At 50.7% G+C, this 18,429-nt stretch overlaps 1 protein-coding gene across 1 annotated transcript; it reads right to left on the bottom strand.

The window, feature by feature from the left end:
* Positions 1-372: 372 nt before the first annotated feature.
* KDELR3 (KDEL endoplasmic reticulum protein retention receptor 3) lies at positions 373-10,174 on the bottom strand. The gene is made up of 5 exons (XM_006207084.4): positions 9,872-10,174; positions 5,683-5,783; positions 2,516-2,674; positions 1,581-1,833; positions 373-603 (listed from the first exon to the last, which is right to left on the bottom strand). Exons 1-5 carry the CDS (start codon positions 9,960-9,962, stop codon positions 563-565), a joined length of 645 nt encoding a protein of 214 aa, XP_006207146.1. The 5' UTR covers positions 9,963-10,174; the 3' UTR covers positions 373-562.
* Between the last annotated feature and the right edge of the window lie 8,255 nt (positions 10,175-18,429).

Raw genomic sequence — 18,429 nt, 5'->3', positions numbered from 1 at the left:
GGATTGACTAACACCTTAGCACCTAAAAATGTGAAAGGGAGGTGGGATTGACTGGCCTTAATGCAAACATCTGAGTCACAAAGCAACATTTCCTCATAACATTTCACACCTGTTGAAATCACCCTTGTATCTTGACTTCCTAAACTTGATGATCTACCTGGGAAGTGAAAATTAACAGAATACTCCTCTAATATTTGGACTGTGGTCTTCATTTGGGGTTTTTGCCCTATACAGCGTGCAGAATGGGATGGTTGTTCCTTAGCATGAGTTTAACACTAGGGCCTTCCCAGGGCAATATTTGACCCATTCGTGGGTTAAGCACCCAAGGTTTTCTTGGTGGTCCAGTTGGTGTTGTGAGGGTACTATACTTGGTAATAGGTCCAAGATTTTAATTACCTCTATAATTTAAGGAGATACTAAAAAGGTTTTCTAGATAGAATGATCAGTGCTTTGAAGTCCACACTAAGCATTTTTCTCTTAAAACATTTGGTCATATATGTCACCACAGAAAACACTTCAAATAGTTTGTGTCCTTGTTGAGGTGTAGAACATCTGAGGGCCCTCAAATTGGCATTGGAAGACTTAACTTCTTTCCTTTAAGGACTAGAAGAAAAGGAAGCTGAAATTAGAATTTGTCACGAATGGTCCCCTTTATAACTTTGTGCACAATCTTAGTATCCAGTGCCCAATTCACAGTAAGTATTCAGACGTTAAAGCCAAAGGGAAACTTCATTGCAGGTTCACTGTAGACACCTTGGATGCTGATCACCACTAGCCCCTCCTGGTAGACCATAAATCTAGCCGTTGTCCTCTCCATGACTCATCCAGTACATCAACAGTTCCTATCAACTCCACTCTCGACTAATGTCCATCTCTGTTTCCACTGATGACCCCCTCCCAGACAATTCCAACTGCCCCCTTACATCTCCTTGCTTTGGCTGCTTTTTACTGTACACAACCAACTGGCAAGGTTTTCAAATAACTCCAGTTGCTGCTGTTTGTGATTAAAAAGTGAAGGGAGGATAGTAGAGCTCAAGTGGTAGAGCGCTTGCCTGGCATACACAAGGTCCTGGGTTCAATCCCCAGTGTCCCCTCCAAATAAGTAAACCTAATTACCATCCCCCCCAATTTTTTTTTTTAATGCAAAGTGAATTCCTTACTCTGACTTAGGAGGCCCAGGTGACTAATCTTGATTGTCCTCTGGTATCTCCAGGTTTAAAGACTTTGACCATCTTAGCCTTTTGGTCATTTATCACTCCAAGCTGGTTCCTGCCTTGGGGCTTACATATAAACCATTCTCTCTGGAATGTCTTTGACCTGTATTTTCCTAACCCAAATACTATGTCAAATGTCACTCTCATAGCTGTCTTCTCTAAATGGGGCACAATACATAAAATGCTCTATTGGTCTGTATTATTTTTCCATGGTACTTTCAGTTTCCTGAAGATAATTTGTCTTCTGTGTTAGAACGTAAGCACCATGATGAGCACACAGACTTCATTCACTTTCAAACCCCTCAAATATTTACTGTAGTAACTGAGCCAGTGGCAGCAACACTGCTCTGTTATCCCAGCACCTACCTTTGGTCACATACAAGTAGAAGAAGTCACAGTAGAAGATGGTTTGCACTACCCCAGACACCACTGCAATTTGGTCATAGAAATTCTCAGTCTGGTACCGCCTGATCCAGTTAGCCAGGTAGAGTGCCCGGTACAGCCCAAGGAAGAACAGGTAATGAGTAGTAATGGTCTCGGCTTCTCCAGTCTTACTGATCATGAAGAGTTGAGGCAGGATAGCCACCGATTCCAGGTAGATAGAGAAAGTCCAGAGGATCTGAGTCAAAGAGAAGTTGCCAGAGGAGGCTGATCAAGAAGGGGCCCATCTTTAGAATTCAGTTACTAGAATGATGTTAATTGGAGAGAGAATACAGTGAAGCAAAAAAGAATAATGCTGAAATTTTAAAATACTTTAATCAGTGTATCATTGCACCCTTTCTCTGCAAATAAACATTTTTAAGACGCAACACTTTTTTCACAACAGCTTGAACGTTGCTATAGAGCGTAATTTTTAATTGTCGCAGAGTTCTGTTGTATAAACTCGCCTTAATTGAGGCCATGGTTTCTCAAAATACAATCCATGAACATCAGCCTCAGAATCTTCTCAGATGTCTGTTGTCCCACAGATTCTTGGGCCATGGCCCAGGACTACTGAGTTGAAATCTGGGTCTGGACTGTGCTCGAGCATTCACTAATCACCTGATAGGACAGAAGGCCTCAGCCTTAAGTGGTGCTGTGATGCCTGCTTTGTTTACAAACATGGCTATTTAGATATGCCCATTTTCAAGTGGAGCACTATCTATAGCTTACTGGCAATTTCTAAACTCATGACACAATGCAAAGAGTAATGGCCATGCTTGCAGTAGAAAGCCAGCCCAGACGTTACCAAGGGTCTGGAGATAAGGATTTTAGGGAGTGTGTTTACCTTTGGGAATTAGTATTCTGGTCCCTTCCCTTACCTCCAGGGGAGTGAAACTGTAGTTCTCAAGGAAGGAGAGGCCAATGACTGGGACCAGAAGAAACTCCAGGCGGAATGTGTCATTCTCACTGTCAAATGTTTTCCGAAATTTCCCGTAGATCATGTACACTGTGACATAGGCACAGAGGAGAAAAACCACCTGAAAAGGGACAGAGACACATGGGAATCAATGAAGTCATTTCCCAACCTACTTGCTGGGCTTCAAATCCACCCTGAGTTGGGACCTAACAAACCCAGGAGCTAGTGCTCTGCCTTAAAGTGGAAAAGGTGAAGTGTATTTGCAATTTCTCTTGGGTCAGTGGCCTTAGAATCTGAAGCTCATAACCTTTTTGTTAAGTAAATACATGCTCCCAGTTGGGGCTGATAGCGCTCATGAAGACTCAAACGTGCTCAGGCGTCCTCCCACTGTGAAGCATCAGGCAAAACAAAACAAAAGAAAACAAAAACAAAACCCAGCATTGGTCTTCGTAGAGGGATTCAGCAGTTGTCTTCCAGGGCTCTCTTAAAACCTCAACTTCCTGGATCTGCATCAGTGACTTGAGAGCATTCTTCCTCATAGGCTAACATTCCTTGAATCAATTGATCACCAGTTCTTCAGAAAAGCGCTCTTTTTCTAACTATGGCAGCTGTCCTCCAATATAGAAGGATTTTATGATCTGGCCTCTAACCTAGGCCATAGGCTCTCATTTGAATTACATCAAAAGCATATAGGCGGCTGCCCCTTCCCCTGCCTCTAGAGTTTCTGATTTAGCAGGTCTGAGTGGGCCTGAGAACTTGCATTTCTAGTAATTTCCTACATGAAATTGTTGCTGCTGGTCCAGGACCACACTGGCCTAGAGAACTAATGTTTGTGCTTCAAAACTCAGGTTATTTCCTCAAAGTCTTTTCTCACCAGAATGAGGTACACATGCTCTGGGTCACCATATCCCTATGCAAAACTGCTCATTGCTGCTTGTGATCACATGTTCTGTAAATGTCTGTGTACCAGTCTGTCTTCCCTACTGGAAGAGATTCCGTAAGAAGGTCCATGTCCTGTCTATCTCTGAATCTAACTCAGGGTTAGATTCAGAGTGAATGAATCAGTGAAATGGAGATTACTTCATTTCACAAATGTGGAAATTGGCCTCTTTGAGGATCATAAACCTCATTCAGCCATGGCAAGGGCTGGGTCCGCAGTCTCTTCCAAGTCAGACTCCTGGGCAGAGAAATTAACCAAGCAGACAGTGTTTGCTACTTCTGTGTTGGATTTAAGTAGAAAGCGATTTCAGGCCCTCAGACCGAAGTTCACACTGAGTTCAACAACCCATAAGTAACAGCATCCTCCATTCCACCAATCCTAGGAACAAGATGCCCAGTATCCCAAAAGGGACATCCTGATATGGAGAACTCATTTTTGGTTAAATATCTTCTGGGCGCTAAGCACATTACATATATTATCTCATGTTATCTTCACAATAGCCTTGCAAGATAGGTAGGATTCCTCCCATGTAGCCTTTCTTCCTTAAAAACAGGACTCTCATTAGACCATGTCCCCAGCTAAAAACTATATTTTCTAGCTTCCTTTGCAGATAAGGATGGTCAGTGACATACATATGGAAGTCACCGGGTAGAGTCTGGGGAAAGCTCTTTAAAAAGAGCTTACCAAGCTGGCAGGCACCCTATTGCTCTTTCTCCCTTTCCTCTTCCTTCCTGCCCAGAATGTGATGTGATGATAGGAGCTCTAGAAACCATTCTGTGACCCTGAGGCAACCCAGAGAATAGATATCACACTTAGGACTAGCTATATAATTTGCAGGCAAGGCTTCTTGTTGAAAAATTAAGAATTTCAAAACGGCAACAGCAAAGCATTAAACCAAGCACGAGGCCCTTCTGAGCAACTGCACAGGTTACAAACTTCAGTCCTAGTCACACTAAAGCTGGCAGAGCAGAAAGTTAAAAGGAGCTGCCATCCCAGCCCTGGACTACTCACTTCCAGATTTTATGTTATGAGTGAGGTAAAAATAAATCCTTACCTTATTAAAATAACTCTTATTTTAAGTCTCTGTTACCAGCATCCAGACAATTACATCCCACTTTACTAACTCTGAAACCTGCCTGGGCTCCTTCCACTAAACTTTGTTGGCCTCCTTCCACTAAACTTTGTTGCCTTCAAGAGCTAGGATGGTTGGTTAAAACCTCAGAAAATGTCTCACCCCAACAGAAGCTCACAGCTCTGACCCAGGGCCTGGAACTTCAAAGTAAAACAGGATCAAGCTTCAGAGCAACAGTTTCCTGTCACAAAACTGAATCCAAACCATTCACCTGCACCATCTGCCCTCACCCAGCCCGCCGTCAGCATCCCCACCGCCAGCGGGCAGCCTTCACCTTCTCAACTTCCACTGTCCCCCGACTATACTGAACTTGTTCCTGTCTTGGGGCCTTTGCACTAGCTATCCCTTCTGCTTGAAATACTCTTCCTCTGATCTTCATTCCTTGTGTCACTCAGATCTCAGCTTACATGTCACTTCTTCAGAGAGGCCCTTCCTGGTCACACTCCCTGAATAGTCCCCTAGTCATTCTCTATGACATAACCCAATTTAAAAATTTTTTTTGTATGTTTGAAGGAAACATCACCCAGTTTTAATTATTTGCATAGCATTATCCCCACCAGTTTTCCTGGATTGTTTTATTGGCCCTCTCCCCAGTTAGAATGTAGGTGCCACGAGCACCGGCACTTCACGTCTACTTCAGGTACCTCACTCACAGGACGTGCTCAGTAAATATTTGACACATAAATGGACGAATACGTTTTCTAAAAGCCTAGGGCACCACCATGTTTGATTTTTTGTTTATTTTTTAACCATTATAATAGCTAACCTTTATTGGGTGTTTAATATATGGCAGCTATTCTGTGTTTATATTTGTGACCTTGTTGAATTTTCACAACAAAATCCTCTGAGGTAAGTACTACTCTCTTCATTTTGCAGAGGAGGAAACTGAGGTACACAGAGTCCAGACGCCTTGCCCAAGCCCAGATCCCACAGCTGCTAACAGCAAAGCTGGGATTCAAATCCAGGTCTGCTTGGTTCCACAGCTGAGTTCCCAAGCCTGTCTCACGGTCTAGGGGCGCTTGGCAGGCCCCCTGCCATGGCTATCCATCTCCCTTACCTTCATCACTGTGTTGTAGATGGAGATGAAGTTGGTGAACAGGTCCAGGTACCTGGTGGTGAAGACGAGAGCGAAAAGGATCTGGCTCTTCCCAGAGATGCCTGTGGCCGGATGGGGACATGAGATAGTAAGAACACAGCCTCCCAGGCTCACACATACTCAAGAAGCCCAGATTCTGAGCTGGAATGGCCTCCAGAGTGTCCAGTCGCATCTAACAATGACACTTGTCCAGGGGACTGCCGCCCTCTGAGGGTCAGGAAATCCTCCTTCCTATTGGATCACTGGAGTCTGTTACTCTCATTGGGCTGTAATCTGTCAACCAGTCTCCAAATAAAGGCATGAACACTGAGTTCCCAGGGCCCCTGCGAGTGCCTACCTCGGCTCTTGCTCTGGGGAGGGCGTGGGGGTGGTGTGAGTCGGGCTTGGGGGCGGGGGTGTCAAGGCTTCTCTTCGCTCCACCCCCAGAATTCCACTGACAATCCCCAAAGTTCCAACTTTTGGAGAACAACTCACTTACTCTATGAGGTGTTGATTCACCAGGGAGACCAGAGCAGGCGGAAGAAGGCGCAGGGCCAGGGGAGCATTCTATTTTATTTTTCCAACTTTTAAAGATTAAAAAAGCTTTTTATTCTATTATAAAAGTTATGACTATTTTTCCTCTGTAAAACAAAAAACCAGATAATACATAGAGACGCGAATTTAAAAAAGCAGTAATCACCTGAAGCCCAAAGCCTCAGTGTGCACCCTTCCAGATCTTGTTGGCTCACATACACACGACACATGTGGACACACTGAGTCGACAAAACTGTGTTCATACTTTCCATGCTAGTTCTTCACCTGCTTTGGCCTCTTTCTTTCTAAACTTTTAATTCTGAAACAATTTCAGGTTTACAGAAGAGTTGTAAAGACAGTACAGAGAGTCCCTGTATACCCTTTACCCAGCCTCCTCCAATGTTAACACCTTGCATAATCACAAAACATTTTGCCAAAACTAAGAAATTGACATCGGTATAGCCCTATTGACTAAACGTCAGACTTTATTCAGATTTCACGTTTTCCCAATGATGTCCTTTTTCTGTTCCAGGATCTCATCCAGGAATCGAAGCTGCATTTAGCCATCATGCTCCTTAGCCAACTTTTGGCCACTTTTGATACATCCTGGAGGTGGTTCCAAGGTGGAGTGAGCAGATACCCTGCCTCCCGTTTCTCTTGCCTGATCAAGCCCACAGCAGTCTGGATACTTCTCCAAACCACCCCCATGGTCTATGATGTCCATGTTTTTGCATCCAAAGGTCAACTCTGTCCTCACTCACCCAACCCCTCAACTACACCCTTGCCCGGGCTTCTGTGACTGTCCACACTGCTAGCTTCTCACCTTCTCTGACCGCCCGTCTCCTCCTCGACACCTAATCCTCGGAAGGCCACCTCTTTTCTCCTTCTGTCCCTTTGCCATCCCATGGCACACATGGGGGACACTCTGGCTATGGACTCTCCTCAGAGTTCTGACCTATATTCCTGCATGACCACATAACCACCCCGCCCGGAACCCCCTCCTCCTGTCTTCATAGATGCCACTACCATCCCCTCCACGCTCAAGCCAGAAAACCACGAGCCATCCTTGAGCCTCTCTCACCTTTGCCCACCCACCCTTAGATTTTATTCTAAATGTGATGGATTGACTGGGGAGTTTGACACAGAGAAGGGATTCAGGGTTTTGCTCCTTTGTACACCTGACCTGTGCCTTCTCTAACCATTCCTCTGGTGCGGGACATTTTGGGGAGGGGCAATTGTAATGAGTGAGGATGAGCACCGTTGAAGCCCTAACATTCTGGAGAGCACTGGGTCCACATGCTGGACTTCCTACCAGCATGGCAAGCCTGCTCCTCACACTCATCTGTAAAACGGAGCAGGACTGACGTGAGGACTAAATAGGATTCAGCGGGAACATGAGTGCTCCTTGGGGGTCTGGCGTGGGGCTGGCTATGCGGGAAGGAGCTCCCTGTGGGGGGATGGGTGGTCCCTGAGCCCTCACTGAGGGAGGCCCTCAGCCCCATGTAGGAGGGTCCAGGAGGTGGCTCTGGTGGAGGATGCTTGGCTTCCTCCTCACACGGCCTTCCCCCACCCCTCCCCTCTCTCCATCCCCAGCCTGCCAGGCCCCTGGGCTTCACTCACATTTTCCTTAGCGCTTTGGGAGCCCTCGCATCTTGAGCACAATGGTTTTCACACTCTTTTGAAAGGAGTGAATAATTCCCACCAAAGCAAGCTGAGCATGGAGACCCCAGGACACAGAAGAGACCATGAACCAGCACCTGGCCAGAGTCCCTCGGGGGTCCACCAAGCACGTATGGGACCCACCTACTAGGGGAAGCCCTCCCTCCCATTTGACAGATGGGGAAACTGAGGCCCAAGGTCACACACAGAGTCAGTGGCAGAGCAAGAATAAAGCCCTAGTCTCCTGCCTTTGGGGCTAGGTCACTGGGGTTTCGCACCAGGCCCTGCTCCTCGGGGCTGACAGGCTGGCATCCAGGCACCTCACCTACTCAGTTCTCAACCAGGCCTGCGATGATCCTTCTCCACACACATACAGTTCCCACCACCCATCTGCTCTTTTCTTTTCCCATAGCACTTAGCGCCTCTGACAAACCACATCATTTACTCAGTTGCTACCACTGTTGCCTGTTGGCGGTCTCCCACTGCTAGATTCAGTTGTATCAGGTCAGGATCTCTGCCTGTGCTGGCCGGTAATATCCCAGGTGCCTGGTAGGATGCCTGGCAGAGCGGGTTGGGGAACAGCGCCCCCTCCTGGTCATGGCTGCTCACCCTGCCCATGGCCCTGCGTGCAGAGACAGGTCCAACCAAGCAAGATTCCCTCACTGGAGCTGTCTCAGTGTTCCTGGCCCTTTTCACTAGAGCGGGAACCTGAGGGGCCGTGTGGCTATCACCTTGGAGGCCCCAAACCCAAATGGCCTCCTTCAGCAATGACCCCCACACCAGCACCCACCTCTCACTCCTACCGAGCCTCCCAGGCTGGCAGCCTCCACGATGCTTTCTCGGATTCCTCTACCAGCCAATCCACACAGCTTCCAGAGTCCCCTTCCAAGCCCCCTCACCTCCCAAATTTTCCATGGCTCCCTAGTCCCAACTCCTTAGCCTGACAGACAAAGCCCTTTCACATATGACCACCCACCCCCCGGGCTCATCTCCTTCCCAGATCACCCCCAAATCGGGCTGCTCACTATTCCTGGGACATAGTGAGCCCTGCCCTCTGTGACACCACACACCCTTCTTGGGTGACACCCTGCCTGTCTTCCAGGACCCAGCACAGAGCTGCTCCCTCCGTGAAGCCTTCAGGGGTCCACTCACTGCGTCCTTGGCCCCCATAAGGAGCCTGTGTTCATCTCTGTGTCCCCTCACCTCAGTGACAAGCTCAGGGCAGGAGCCTCCAGGACACCAGCGGACAAAGATGGCTGCAGGTGGCTCAGGTAGCGTCTAAATGCAGTGGGTCTGTTTGGCCATCACCAGTCCAATCCTGAAACCTTCAACCCCCAGCAGGGCAGCCAGACTGCTGGGGACAATGGGGACCCCTCCTACCCTCCCTGGGCTTCTGCTCAAGGGCAGCCCCATGCCCACCTGGGCAGGGCCGGTCCCCCTCCTGCCACATCACAGCCGCCTGTAGCACAGTCAGGGGAGGAAAGATGGCCCAGCCTGTGGGGCAAGTCTGGGAAGGGGCAGAGGCGAGCAGTCAGGGGAGGAAAAGAGGAGACCTTGAGAGTTTGGGGCCACTTCCTGTATGGACACCTCCTTCCCCCCACCTCTGATTCCCACCCTGGGCCTGAGTGAGTGTAGAGAGAACAATGGGCCCCAAGGGGTGCTGCTCTTGGGCAGCAAAGGGGGTGTCACTTCCTCCTTATCCCCCTCCTCTTCCAACTAGCAGTGGCAATGCCAGGCAGGGGAGGGAGGGGGTCAATGGAGCCACAAGCCCATCCTCCCTCCATAATCTCCACGGGCCGTTTTTCTTTGATGTGGTACAATTTTAAACTTTCTTTGGAAGCGGAGCTGGGCAAAAACAGTTTCAAGCACGGCCAAGCCGAAGTCCCCACCCAGAACAGAAATTTAGGAGCCAGAGGCAGAGGCGTGGGGCTGGCCCTCCAGTCCCGGTCCCCCACCTCCCGCCCGGGGCGCGCCTCACCCGTGCAGCACTTGGACCTGCAAATCTTCCCCAGGAGCAAGATCATGGCCAGGAGGTGGCTCAGGTCGCCGAGGATTCGGAACACGTTCATGGTCCGGCCCGCGCGCAGCCAATTCCCGGGAAAGTTTCTGGTGGGCCAGGCGGCTGCCACGTCCCCGTCCCCGGGCTCTGGGTCCCGAGCCCCTGCCGGTGCCTCCGAGCTCCTCGCTCCGCCAGCGCGCTCTTGGCCGGGCGGTGACGTGGCCAGGACGGCTGCCGCGCCAGGGAGCCAGGAAGCGCCGCCGCCCGAGGTCCCGAGATCCCGCCTCCCGGCCCACCCAGCGCCTCGGCTCCCGGGGCGGGGCGGCCCGGCCGGCCAGGGGGCTTCCGGCCCGGACCCGCTGCCCGCCCGGCGGCGGCTCCGTGTCCGCCACGTCCTGCCCCGCCGCTGCCCGGGGAGGGGGCTGTCAGGAGTCCAGGCCGCCGCCTCCTCGGCTCGGAACCCGGGGTCCTCCCGCACGTGACTGTGGGCAAGCTCCCGGGCCCCGCTCTGCCTCAGTTCCCTCCTCTGAACACACACGCGGGGCTAAGGCCAGTGCCGGGGTGAAGCGGGATCCTGCGTGCCAGTGCTTGGTATCAGCTTAGCAGGTTGGAAGCCCCCCATAGGTGGTGACCCACTGCTGTCATCATCATCATCCTGGAATCTGAACTTCCTCCTTGGGTTGGGAGAAGAGCTGGAGCCAGATTCCCACCCTCTCACCCTCCTGACCTGGCCTGTTGGACAATGGTAACCAAAGACTCTCAGGCTGGGAGTCAGGCTGACCTCAGTTCCAGCCTAGGAGCTGAAAGCCTTCTCATTTCTTGGCCTCAGCTGTTTCATCTGGAAAATGGTGTCCGTGTGAGTATGGACGAGGTCAGGTCTGTCAGGGAGATCCAGGGTCCTCCCTAGTATCTCCCTCTTCTTGGTGTAAGTTGTTATACAGGATCACAGGCCAAGAGAGAGTCCAGGAGGTTGTGGGATGTTGGTCAGCATACTGGGGGACAGAAGAGTGAAGGGTGAAGGACAAATGGTGGATGGGAGTCCTTTCAGTGCTGTGTGGCCTGAGCAGGTCAGCCACTCTCTGGGCCTTGGTCTCTGCATATGTAAAAGTGGACTGCCTTTGCATGTGCTAAGGGCCCTTACCACCGCCCCCCCAACTTTTTGACCCCTGTAGCCCCTTCTCCAACTCAGGACCTTCATCTCTCCCTAAATTACTGGCTTCCCCTGCCCTCCACCCCGCCACAGCCAGCCAGAGAGTGTTTGCCATGATGAAATTGTCTACTCCTCCACTCTTGACCCTTCCATGGCTCCCTCACTATTACTCCCAAGGCAAGGCTGTCCTTTGAGATTCAAAATGTGGTCCAAGGAGCAGCAGCATCTGTATCACCTGCTAGGACTGCAGAATCTCGGGCTCCAATCCAGACCAACTGAATGAGAATTGGCATTAAACAAGATCCCTGGGTAACTCCTGTGCACATGAAAGTTTGAGAGGCACTGATCTAAGCAGCATTAGAAGGGAGGTATTGTTATTATTTCCATTTTACACAGGAGAAACTGAGGCACAGGGAGGTTAAGTAACTTACTTAAGGTCACACAGACACTTAATAGTGAAGCCTGGATTCCAGGACACAATCTGACTCCAGGGTTCGTGTGATTCAATCACCACATTACACTGTGGGGTGTCATGGGAAGTGATGAATTCCCTGTCATGAGAGGCAGGTGAGCAGGGGGTGGGTGCCCATTTGTCAGGGATGTTGCACTGGGGACTCCTGTCCTGGCAGGGAGGTTGAGATAATAAGAGCCACCGAGTACTGAGCATCTTCTGGGTGCCAGGCATGGGTCAGGCACGTTAAATATCTTCTCTCCGTTCAGCCTCAATTGTCCCCGTCTGAACCAGGCTTTAAATTCTCACTTTGCAGGTGAAGGCTGCTGAGGCTTAGGGAAGTGAGGTGCGTGGTCCAAGTCCCTCTGGGAGGAAAAGCCAGACACTCATCCGGGGGCTGTGACAGGTTCTGAATGGGCTGCTACGCTCCCTGCTCCCCCCAAATCCTGCCCAGATGCCTCCCCTCCAGTCAGTGCCCAGAGAAGGCGGTGGCTATTTAAATCTCTCAGGTGTGGCTACGGTTCTCTCTGCCCAACCAGCTGGCATCTTCTTCTCAGCGCCCACCTCCTCCCCAAGCCAGGGAAAAGCACGTGCATTTGCCATTTGGTGAAACATCTGTCCTCCTGAGAAGCAGCCCCAACTGCCAGCAGGGGCTGAAACAAGGCTAAAATCCTCCTCTTCTCTCTATTTCTTTGGGGGGACCACAGGGGAACTGGCCCAGGTCAGAGGAGGTCTGAGGCCTGACCACCACCATGGTGGTGAAGGAGAAAGAACCCAGGCTGGCTGGCCTCAAGGACAAGATCTTGTCCTGGGCCTGCCACAGTGGCCTTGAGCCTGCCATGTCCCCTCCCGAGGCCTCAGCTTTCCCATCTGTTAATGGGGATAATGAAGATGGAAGTATTGCTGGCTGGTACTTGGTCCTCCTTATGTCTAGTTTTCCCAGTCTCAGGACGGGGAGCTCATCACCTCTGTTTTACAGATGAGGAAACTGAGGCTCAAACTTGTCTCTTGGTCACATAGATCTCCTCTCCCCAAAGTTCTACCACTCTGTCCCCAGTAATCAGCCCTGCTATTTTCATACGTACCTCATCTTCAAGGTGGAGCACTTTTCAAAGCTCCCCATGAAGAAGAGGGAAAATCTCTCACTCATTTTACCCACCCCACCTCCCTGGCTCATGCTGGCACTCTGGCCACCTGCACCATTGGACCTATCTTTCCCGGATGCTGGGTGGTTCCGGGCAAGTCCCTCACCATTCTAAGCCTTGCTTTCCTGAGACCCAAAATTTGTCTGTAGTAGGAATGCAATTGAGGGGAAGCCAAGAGGAAAATTTCCTTCAGCTCAAAGGGCGAGGATTCTTTTTCCCTCATTAAGAAAGCAAATTGTATGTTCAAAGTCAGATTTACAGGAGAGAGAATGGGGCAGTTGCTCAATTATAGGAAAAAATGTATAAATAGTCTTTTTTCCTTCCTGGTCCTAGTCCTTTGTTATATTTTCACCACTGTATTGAATGTCCTGCCAACTGCCTCAAGTTCTGTGTGGAAGGAAAGTGGATGTAAAGTGAAAACCACGATCCTGAGGAAACCCTACCACTGAATCATCAGCTCCTGGATGGGTGGGGTCCTGGAAGGAAGGGGGAGCTATGGCTCCTGGGACTCCTTTTGGGTCCCTAGGGGCCGCTGTGGCTTTTTCTGGCGAGTGTACGCTCCGCTCCCCCATGGGAAGGAATGAACTCTTCCCAGGCAGTCCATTCCCTAACAGAGTTGGGGTGGGCTGAGAGCAACCAATGTGGTTCCACCCCAGGTGTTCCGGAAGCTCTCCCCACCCCACCTGGCTCAATATGTTTTGAGTGACCTGCCCCAGGGCCTAATGCAGGCCCCATTTTTACAGAGCAGGAAATCAAGGTTCCAAAATCTCTCCTCCACTTTCAGTTCCAAGCACATTTATTGAGGACCAGATGTGTGCCAGGCATCTTGCTGGTTGAACGTAGATGCAGACTTGAGGAGCCCTTGGGGCACCGTGAGAGGTGGGCCTGTTTATGGATTGGATATGGCATGGAGGAGAGAGTAATTACCCTGGGTTGAGGGGTCATGAGGGAGAATTGCAGTTAGGAAGGCTTCAGAGGATGTCAGGGTGGGCTTTACAGTATGAGTAGGAGCTTGCCTCAAGGACAAAGCCTCAGGTAAGATAGTAGAGTCTCAAGTAGAAGGAATGACATGCGCAAAGGCGCAGAGATATATATGGTATGACTTGCTCTCCCAACGCATTTTGTTTGTACCACTCTGTAAAAGAGGCTAAGGAATGGGAATGTGTGTGGGGGTGGGGGTGGGGGTCGGGGGGTGGGCGGGCAAGGATGAACGTCAAGGTTAGACCTTTGTTCGAGGCTCAAGCTCCACCATCTACAAACTATCCAAATTTGTGCAATTTATTTACTCTCTCCAAGTCATAGTGTCCTCATCGGTAACGAGTATAAACCAAGTACTGACTTCTTAGGGTAGATCTCAGGGTCAAAGTTAGCTAGGTATGTAAAGCGCTTTTCAAGGAGGCAACCCCACAACAAACGCCAGTCCTTGCTCCCCTTTACGGGACACAGAGGCTCACCGAGGCAAAGCACAGCCAGGAGAAAACATAAATTCCGTGTTCTGAGAAGGCGATCACTCCTTCGCCGGTTTATTCCCAGAAAAGTGCAAAAAAGACAATTATTTTTAACCTCTCGGCCCGAGGAAGCCTTCTGGGGCGCTGGAAGTGTTCTGTATCTAGATCCAAGTGGTGGTTACATGGATTGGGTTTTTTCGGGTTTTTTTTACCCATTTAAAAAAATTGAAATATAGTTGATTTACAAGGTTGTATTAGTTTCTGGCGTACAGCATAGTGATTCAGCTTTTTCTATATATGTGTGTGTATATGTATATATATTTCATATTCTTTTACACGGGTTTTATACATATGTAAAAATTCATCAAGCTGTGTAGTCTTAAGATGTATGAATTAGTGTTTGTTAGTTACACCTCAATTAAAAGGAAAAGAAGAGCTAAAAAACAACCCTGTTCGCTATGCCCCTTTCCCTCGCCGCTGGCTACGAGTGTCTCTCTGAGACTCCAAAGGCCAAACTCCGCGCGCGGGGCCCAGGCCCGGCGCACAGCGCTGGGAGTCGTGCGCTGCGCGCCGGGCCGGGGCGAGGTTCCCAAGGCAACCGCAAGCCGCTCTCCGCGTCTCCGGAGTGAGGAGGCGCCAGCGAAGACCCGGAGCCCGGATTCCTGAACCGGAGCCACGGAGCGAGACAGGAGAGACGGCGGCTGGCCAAGCGCGGAGGGGAGCGACTCCGCGCCCTTTGTCCTTGCGCTGGCATTCTGAGGGCATTTGGCAAGCTCCACTCCCCAGCCCTGACTGTGGGCCATAAACTGCTGCTTGAATACACCCCTGGAGATTCACTCTCGGCTTTCCAGGTGGGGAGAGGAAGGGCTTGGCTACTCCCCAATATCATAGGGCAAATCAGGGGCAACGCCAAGCCCGGCACCCTGGTAGTCTGCTTTTCAGCTTGTGCCTCGCAGCCAAGTGGAAGGCATATAGAGCTGTGTGCTGGCACCTCTTTGGGGTCTGGTTCCAGCTCTGCTAGTGACTTGCTCTGTGGTCTTCAAGTCCTCTCTCCTGTCTGGGTCTCAGAGATGGGGACAATACCACCAATATCTCAGAGTAGCTGTTACCAAGTATGTGAAATAACGAATGTAAAGGTGGCTTATTAACTGTAAAGCCTACTGCCTTCTGATTCTCATCATCACCACAGCCCAAGTGCAGCCTTGGTGACAACCAGCGGCACAGTGAACCTGGAGCACAGAACTCTCCATTCCCAGGGGTTTCCAGTCTGCAAGTGACAGTTCCCTCCCTTCTGCTTCCTAAGGAATGAGCTCAGGGCAGATCTCCTAGGCACCAGGGACTCTTTGGTCTCCCAGACCACCTATTTTGAGGAGTTCACAGAGACATCATTGTGTACCCGCCCTCCTGTACACTTTCTTCTAATCTTCCACCCTGTGGCTGGATCTTAATGGTTCTCCACTAAGTAAGGCTGTCTGGAGGTCCCAAGACACTTTCCCTGGACACAGCCCAACTGTAACACCACTCAGTTCCCTTTGAATGCCACAAGCTGCACACGTTTGGACAGTTGTATGTTCATGTGCTATGAGGCTATATATATTGGCATGTGTGTGTGTGTACACATGTGCCCGGCATGCATATATTGGTGTATGTGTGCATACTTGGATGCATATCTGAGCATGTGTATGTAAACATGTGTATTTACGGCTGTGTGGCATGTGCTTGCAAGTGTATGTTGTGTATTTGTGGCATATGTGTTTACCCATGCATCTATTTGTGTCTTTGATGGTGTGTATGCAAATTTAGGTGGACATTTGTGGGTTTGTACTTGTGACGTGTACAAGTGGGTGTGTAAAACTGTGAGGCCTGTGATTGTGCACGCGTGGGAGTGTGCTGGGGTTCCTGGGTGCAGGGACTCTTTTCTCTTTCATCTCCCCTCATCTAGGTGACCTTTCCCTAGCTAAGGACCGATGCTGATGCCACAGGCATGCTTCGGCTAGCTCTTGCCCCCTCTGCAGACCTGTGGCTGCCCAGGTCTTTGGCTTGCCCAGGTCTTAGGCCGGTGTGGACACTGGGGGCAAGGGTGGGTGGGTGAACCTGGGGCCAGGGCTCGTGTGCCACCTCCTCTCTGCCTGGCCTCCTCCCCTCCCCACAGCAGGAGCAGCAGCGGGAAAGGTTGGCGGAGGGGGGCTATTTTGGGAGCGTCTCCTTAGCAACAGCTGCCACGGCCGTCTGTGGCGGTTTTTCTATAGGTGCTAAAATATTCCACCCTGGTGACTAGAGTGCTTGGGGGTGGGCAAGGGTGGGAGCAGAGGGCGGGAGAGACCCCTACAGTCTTCTGTCCCCTGGGCACAGCCTGCTAGGGTGGGTCCTCTGGACCCTCAGTGCCCCTTTCCCCACCTCTGGTCCTCACCCCTCAGGGCTGCTGGCACTTTAGGGCTCTGAGGCAGGCCAGCTGTGTCCTGGTCTGATTTCTAATCTAAGCAACTGGGCTACCTCAGCTGGTCCAGTCTGTAGAATGGGCTTGTTGGATTTTAAGGAGCTCTCTAGACCAAAAACCTTTGGACTCAGTGACTCTGGCATTTTGAGGTGGACCTTTCCCTCCCCTCCCCAGCTGTCCCACCCGCGGGCCCAAGTCCCCCTTCCATCCAGTCCTCCCAGCCCCACTGACACAAGCTCTCAGGGCTCCTGTGGGACCAGGGAGACTGAACTGGATTCCCAGAGTGAGCCAGTGAGTGCTCTGCTGGCCTGGAATGACCTTACTCCAAAGACTAGGAGTGGGTTCAAAGGTTCAAGTTGTAGTTCAGACACTTGCTTATTCCCTGAGTGACCCCGGGCAAGGCACTTCCTCTTCCCATGTCTCAGTTCAGGTTTCTTGCCTGTGAACGAGGGATGATCAAATTCTCCACCTCAGTGAGTTATTGTGAGGGTCAAATGGGAGAATGGAGAACGGGAAGGAAGCTTTGGCAAAACGTACAGGTGGGCAAAGGTTTTTACTATCATTTCCATCAAACTTCAGAGCAAGTATCACCCCTCCAAAGAGCTGTTCCTGGCCACTTGGGCCACGCCACCTGCCTCAGTTTCCCTATGGATAATGAGTACCTGTATCATAGAGCTCTTGTAGAGCTTAAAGGTGCCCAGGACATGCTCTCACAGAATGCTTGTTTTCCTCACTCCATCCAGGTGGTGCTTCTGTGTTGGTGATGACAAAGTCTCCTTGCCCTTTGGGGCCCCAATCCAGACTGTCCCCTTACAGATGAGCCTCTGAGGTCCAGCGAGGACAAGCACCTTGCCCAGGGTCACCCAGGTTCTGACACCCAAGCCTACCCCAACCCCCCCAGCCCCTGCACACCTGTCTCACACTCCTCCCCCTACCTCCCACCCCTGCCCTGCACATGGCTGGAAACTACTCCAACACAGCCAATTCTTCTTTTAGTCCTTAATCATCCTCAGAACAGCCCCTTAACATGGATATTATCCCCCTCATTTTACATCTGAGGAAACCGAGGCCCAGAGAGGAGGAGTGAGCTGCCCAGTCACACAGGGTTGGATGGTGGGAAAGAGACTCTTTTTGGGGGGGTCTGTGATGCTCTTCCTGCCTAGAGATGCCCTTTCTGCCCCCCCACTTCCTCCCAGTCCACCCTTAGCCTCCACAGGACCCTCCTCACCAGAGATGAGCAAAGGGGGCCACAGGCTGCAGCCCCAGGACTTGCAAGGTGACCAAGACCAGATGTTTCCTCCCAACCCCTGCAATGTCACAGCCACCAGGCCTCCCCCTCTCCTCTCCCTGAAGTCACTGCCCCTGAGCCCCTGCTCTTTCCTTCAGCTAGTGACTAGGGACTCAGCATTGGGTTTGATCCCACAGGAACAGATGCTCTGGAGCTAAGACACCCCTGTATCCATCTCCCCCTTCTCCTGTCCCTTCTCCTTCCTCTGCACTCCACACTATCAGGGCAACCACTAGGCTAGGTAAAGAGACCACAGGACATTTGCCTCACCTACATCCTCCCGCTTTCAATTCATGGAAAGATGTGATAGGTACCAGGCGCACATCACCACTGACCCAGCACTCAGATTGCTTGAGTTCCCCATCCATTCGCACATCAAAGACTCATTCCATGGAACATCAGTCCTGGTTGCCCACCTGTGAGGGCACAGCAGAGTAATGAGTAAGCTGGGTATGGAATGGGCCATGCACCATGGAGGTCTGCACAGTGTAGAAGGAAGGACTGAGAAGGGATGGTCACATTCATTGAGCATCTAATATGAACAGTGCATTTCTTGTGCATCCACCTTATTTAATCTGTGCCTGTGAGAGGAAGGACTGTTAGGGTCCTGATTTTATC

This window comes from Vicugna pacos, chromosome 12 (genome assembly GCF_048564905.1).
Source record: "Vicugna pacos chromosome 12, VicPac4, whole genome shotgun sequence".
NCBI classification, from domain to species: domain Eukaryota; kingdom Metazoa; phylum Chordata; class Mammalia; order Artiodactyla; family Camelidae; genus Vicugna; species Vicugna pacos.
This window is presented reverse-complemented; position numbering and strand designations above follow the sequence as displayed.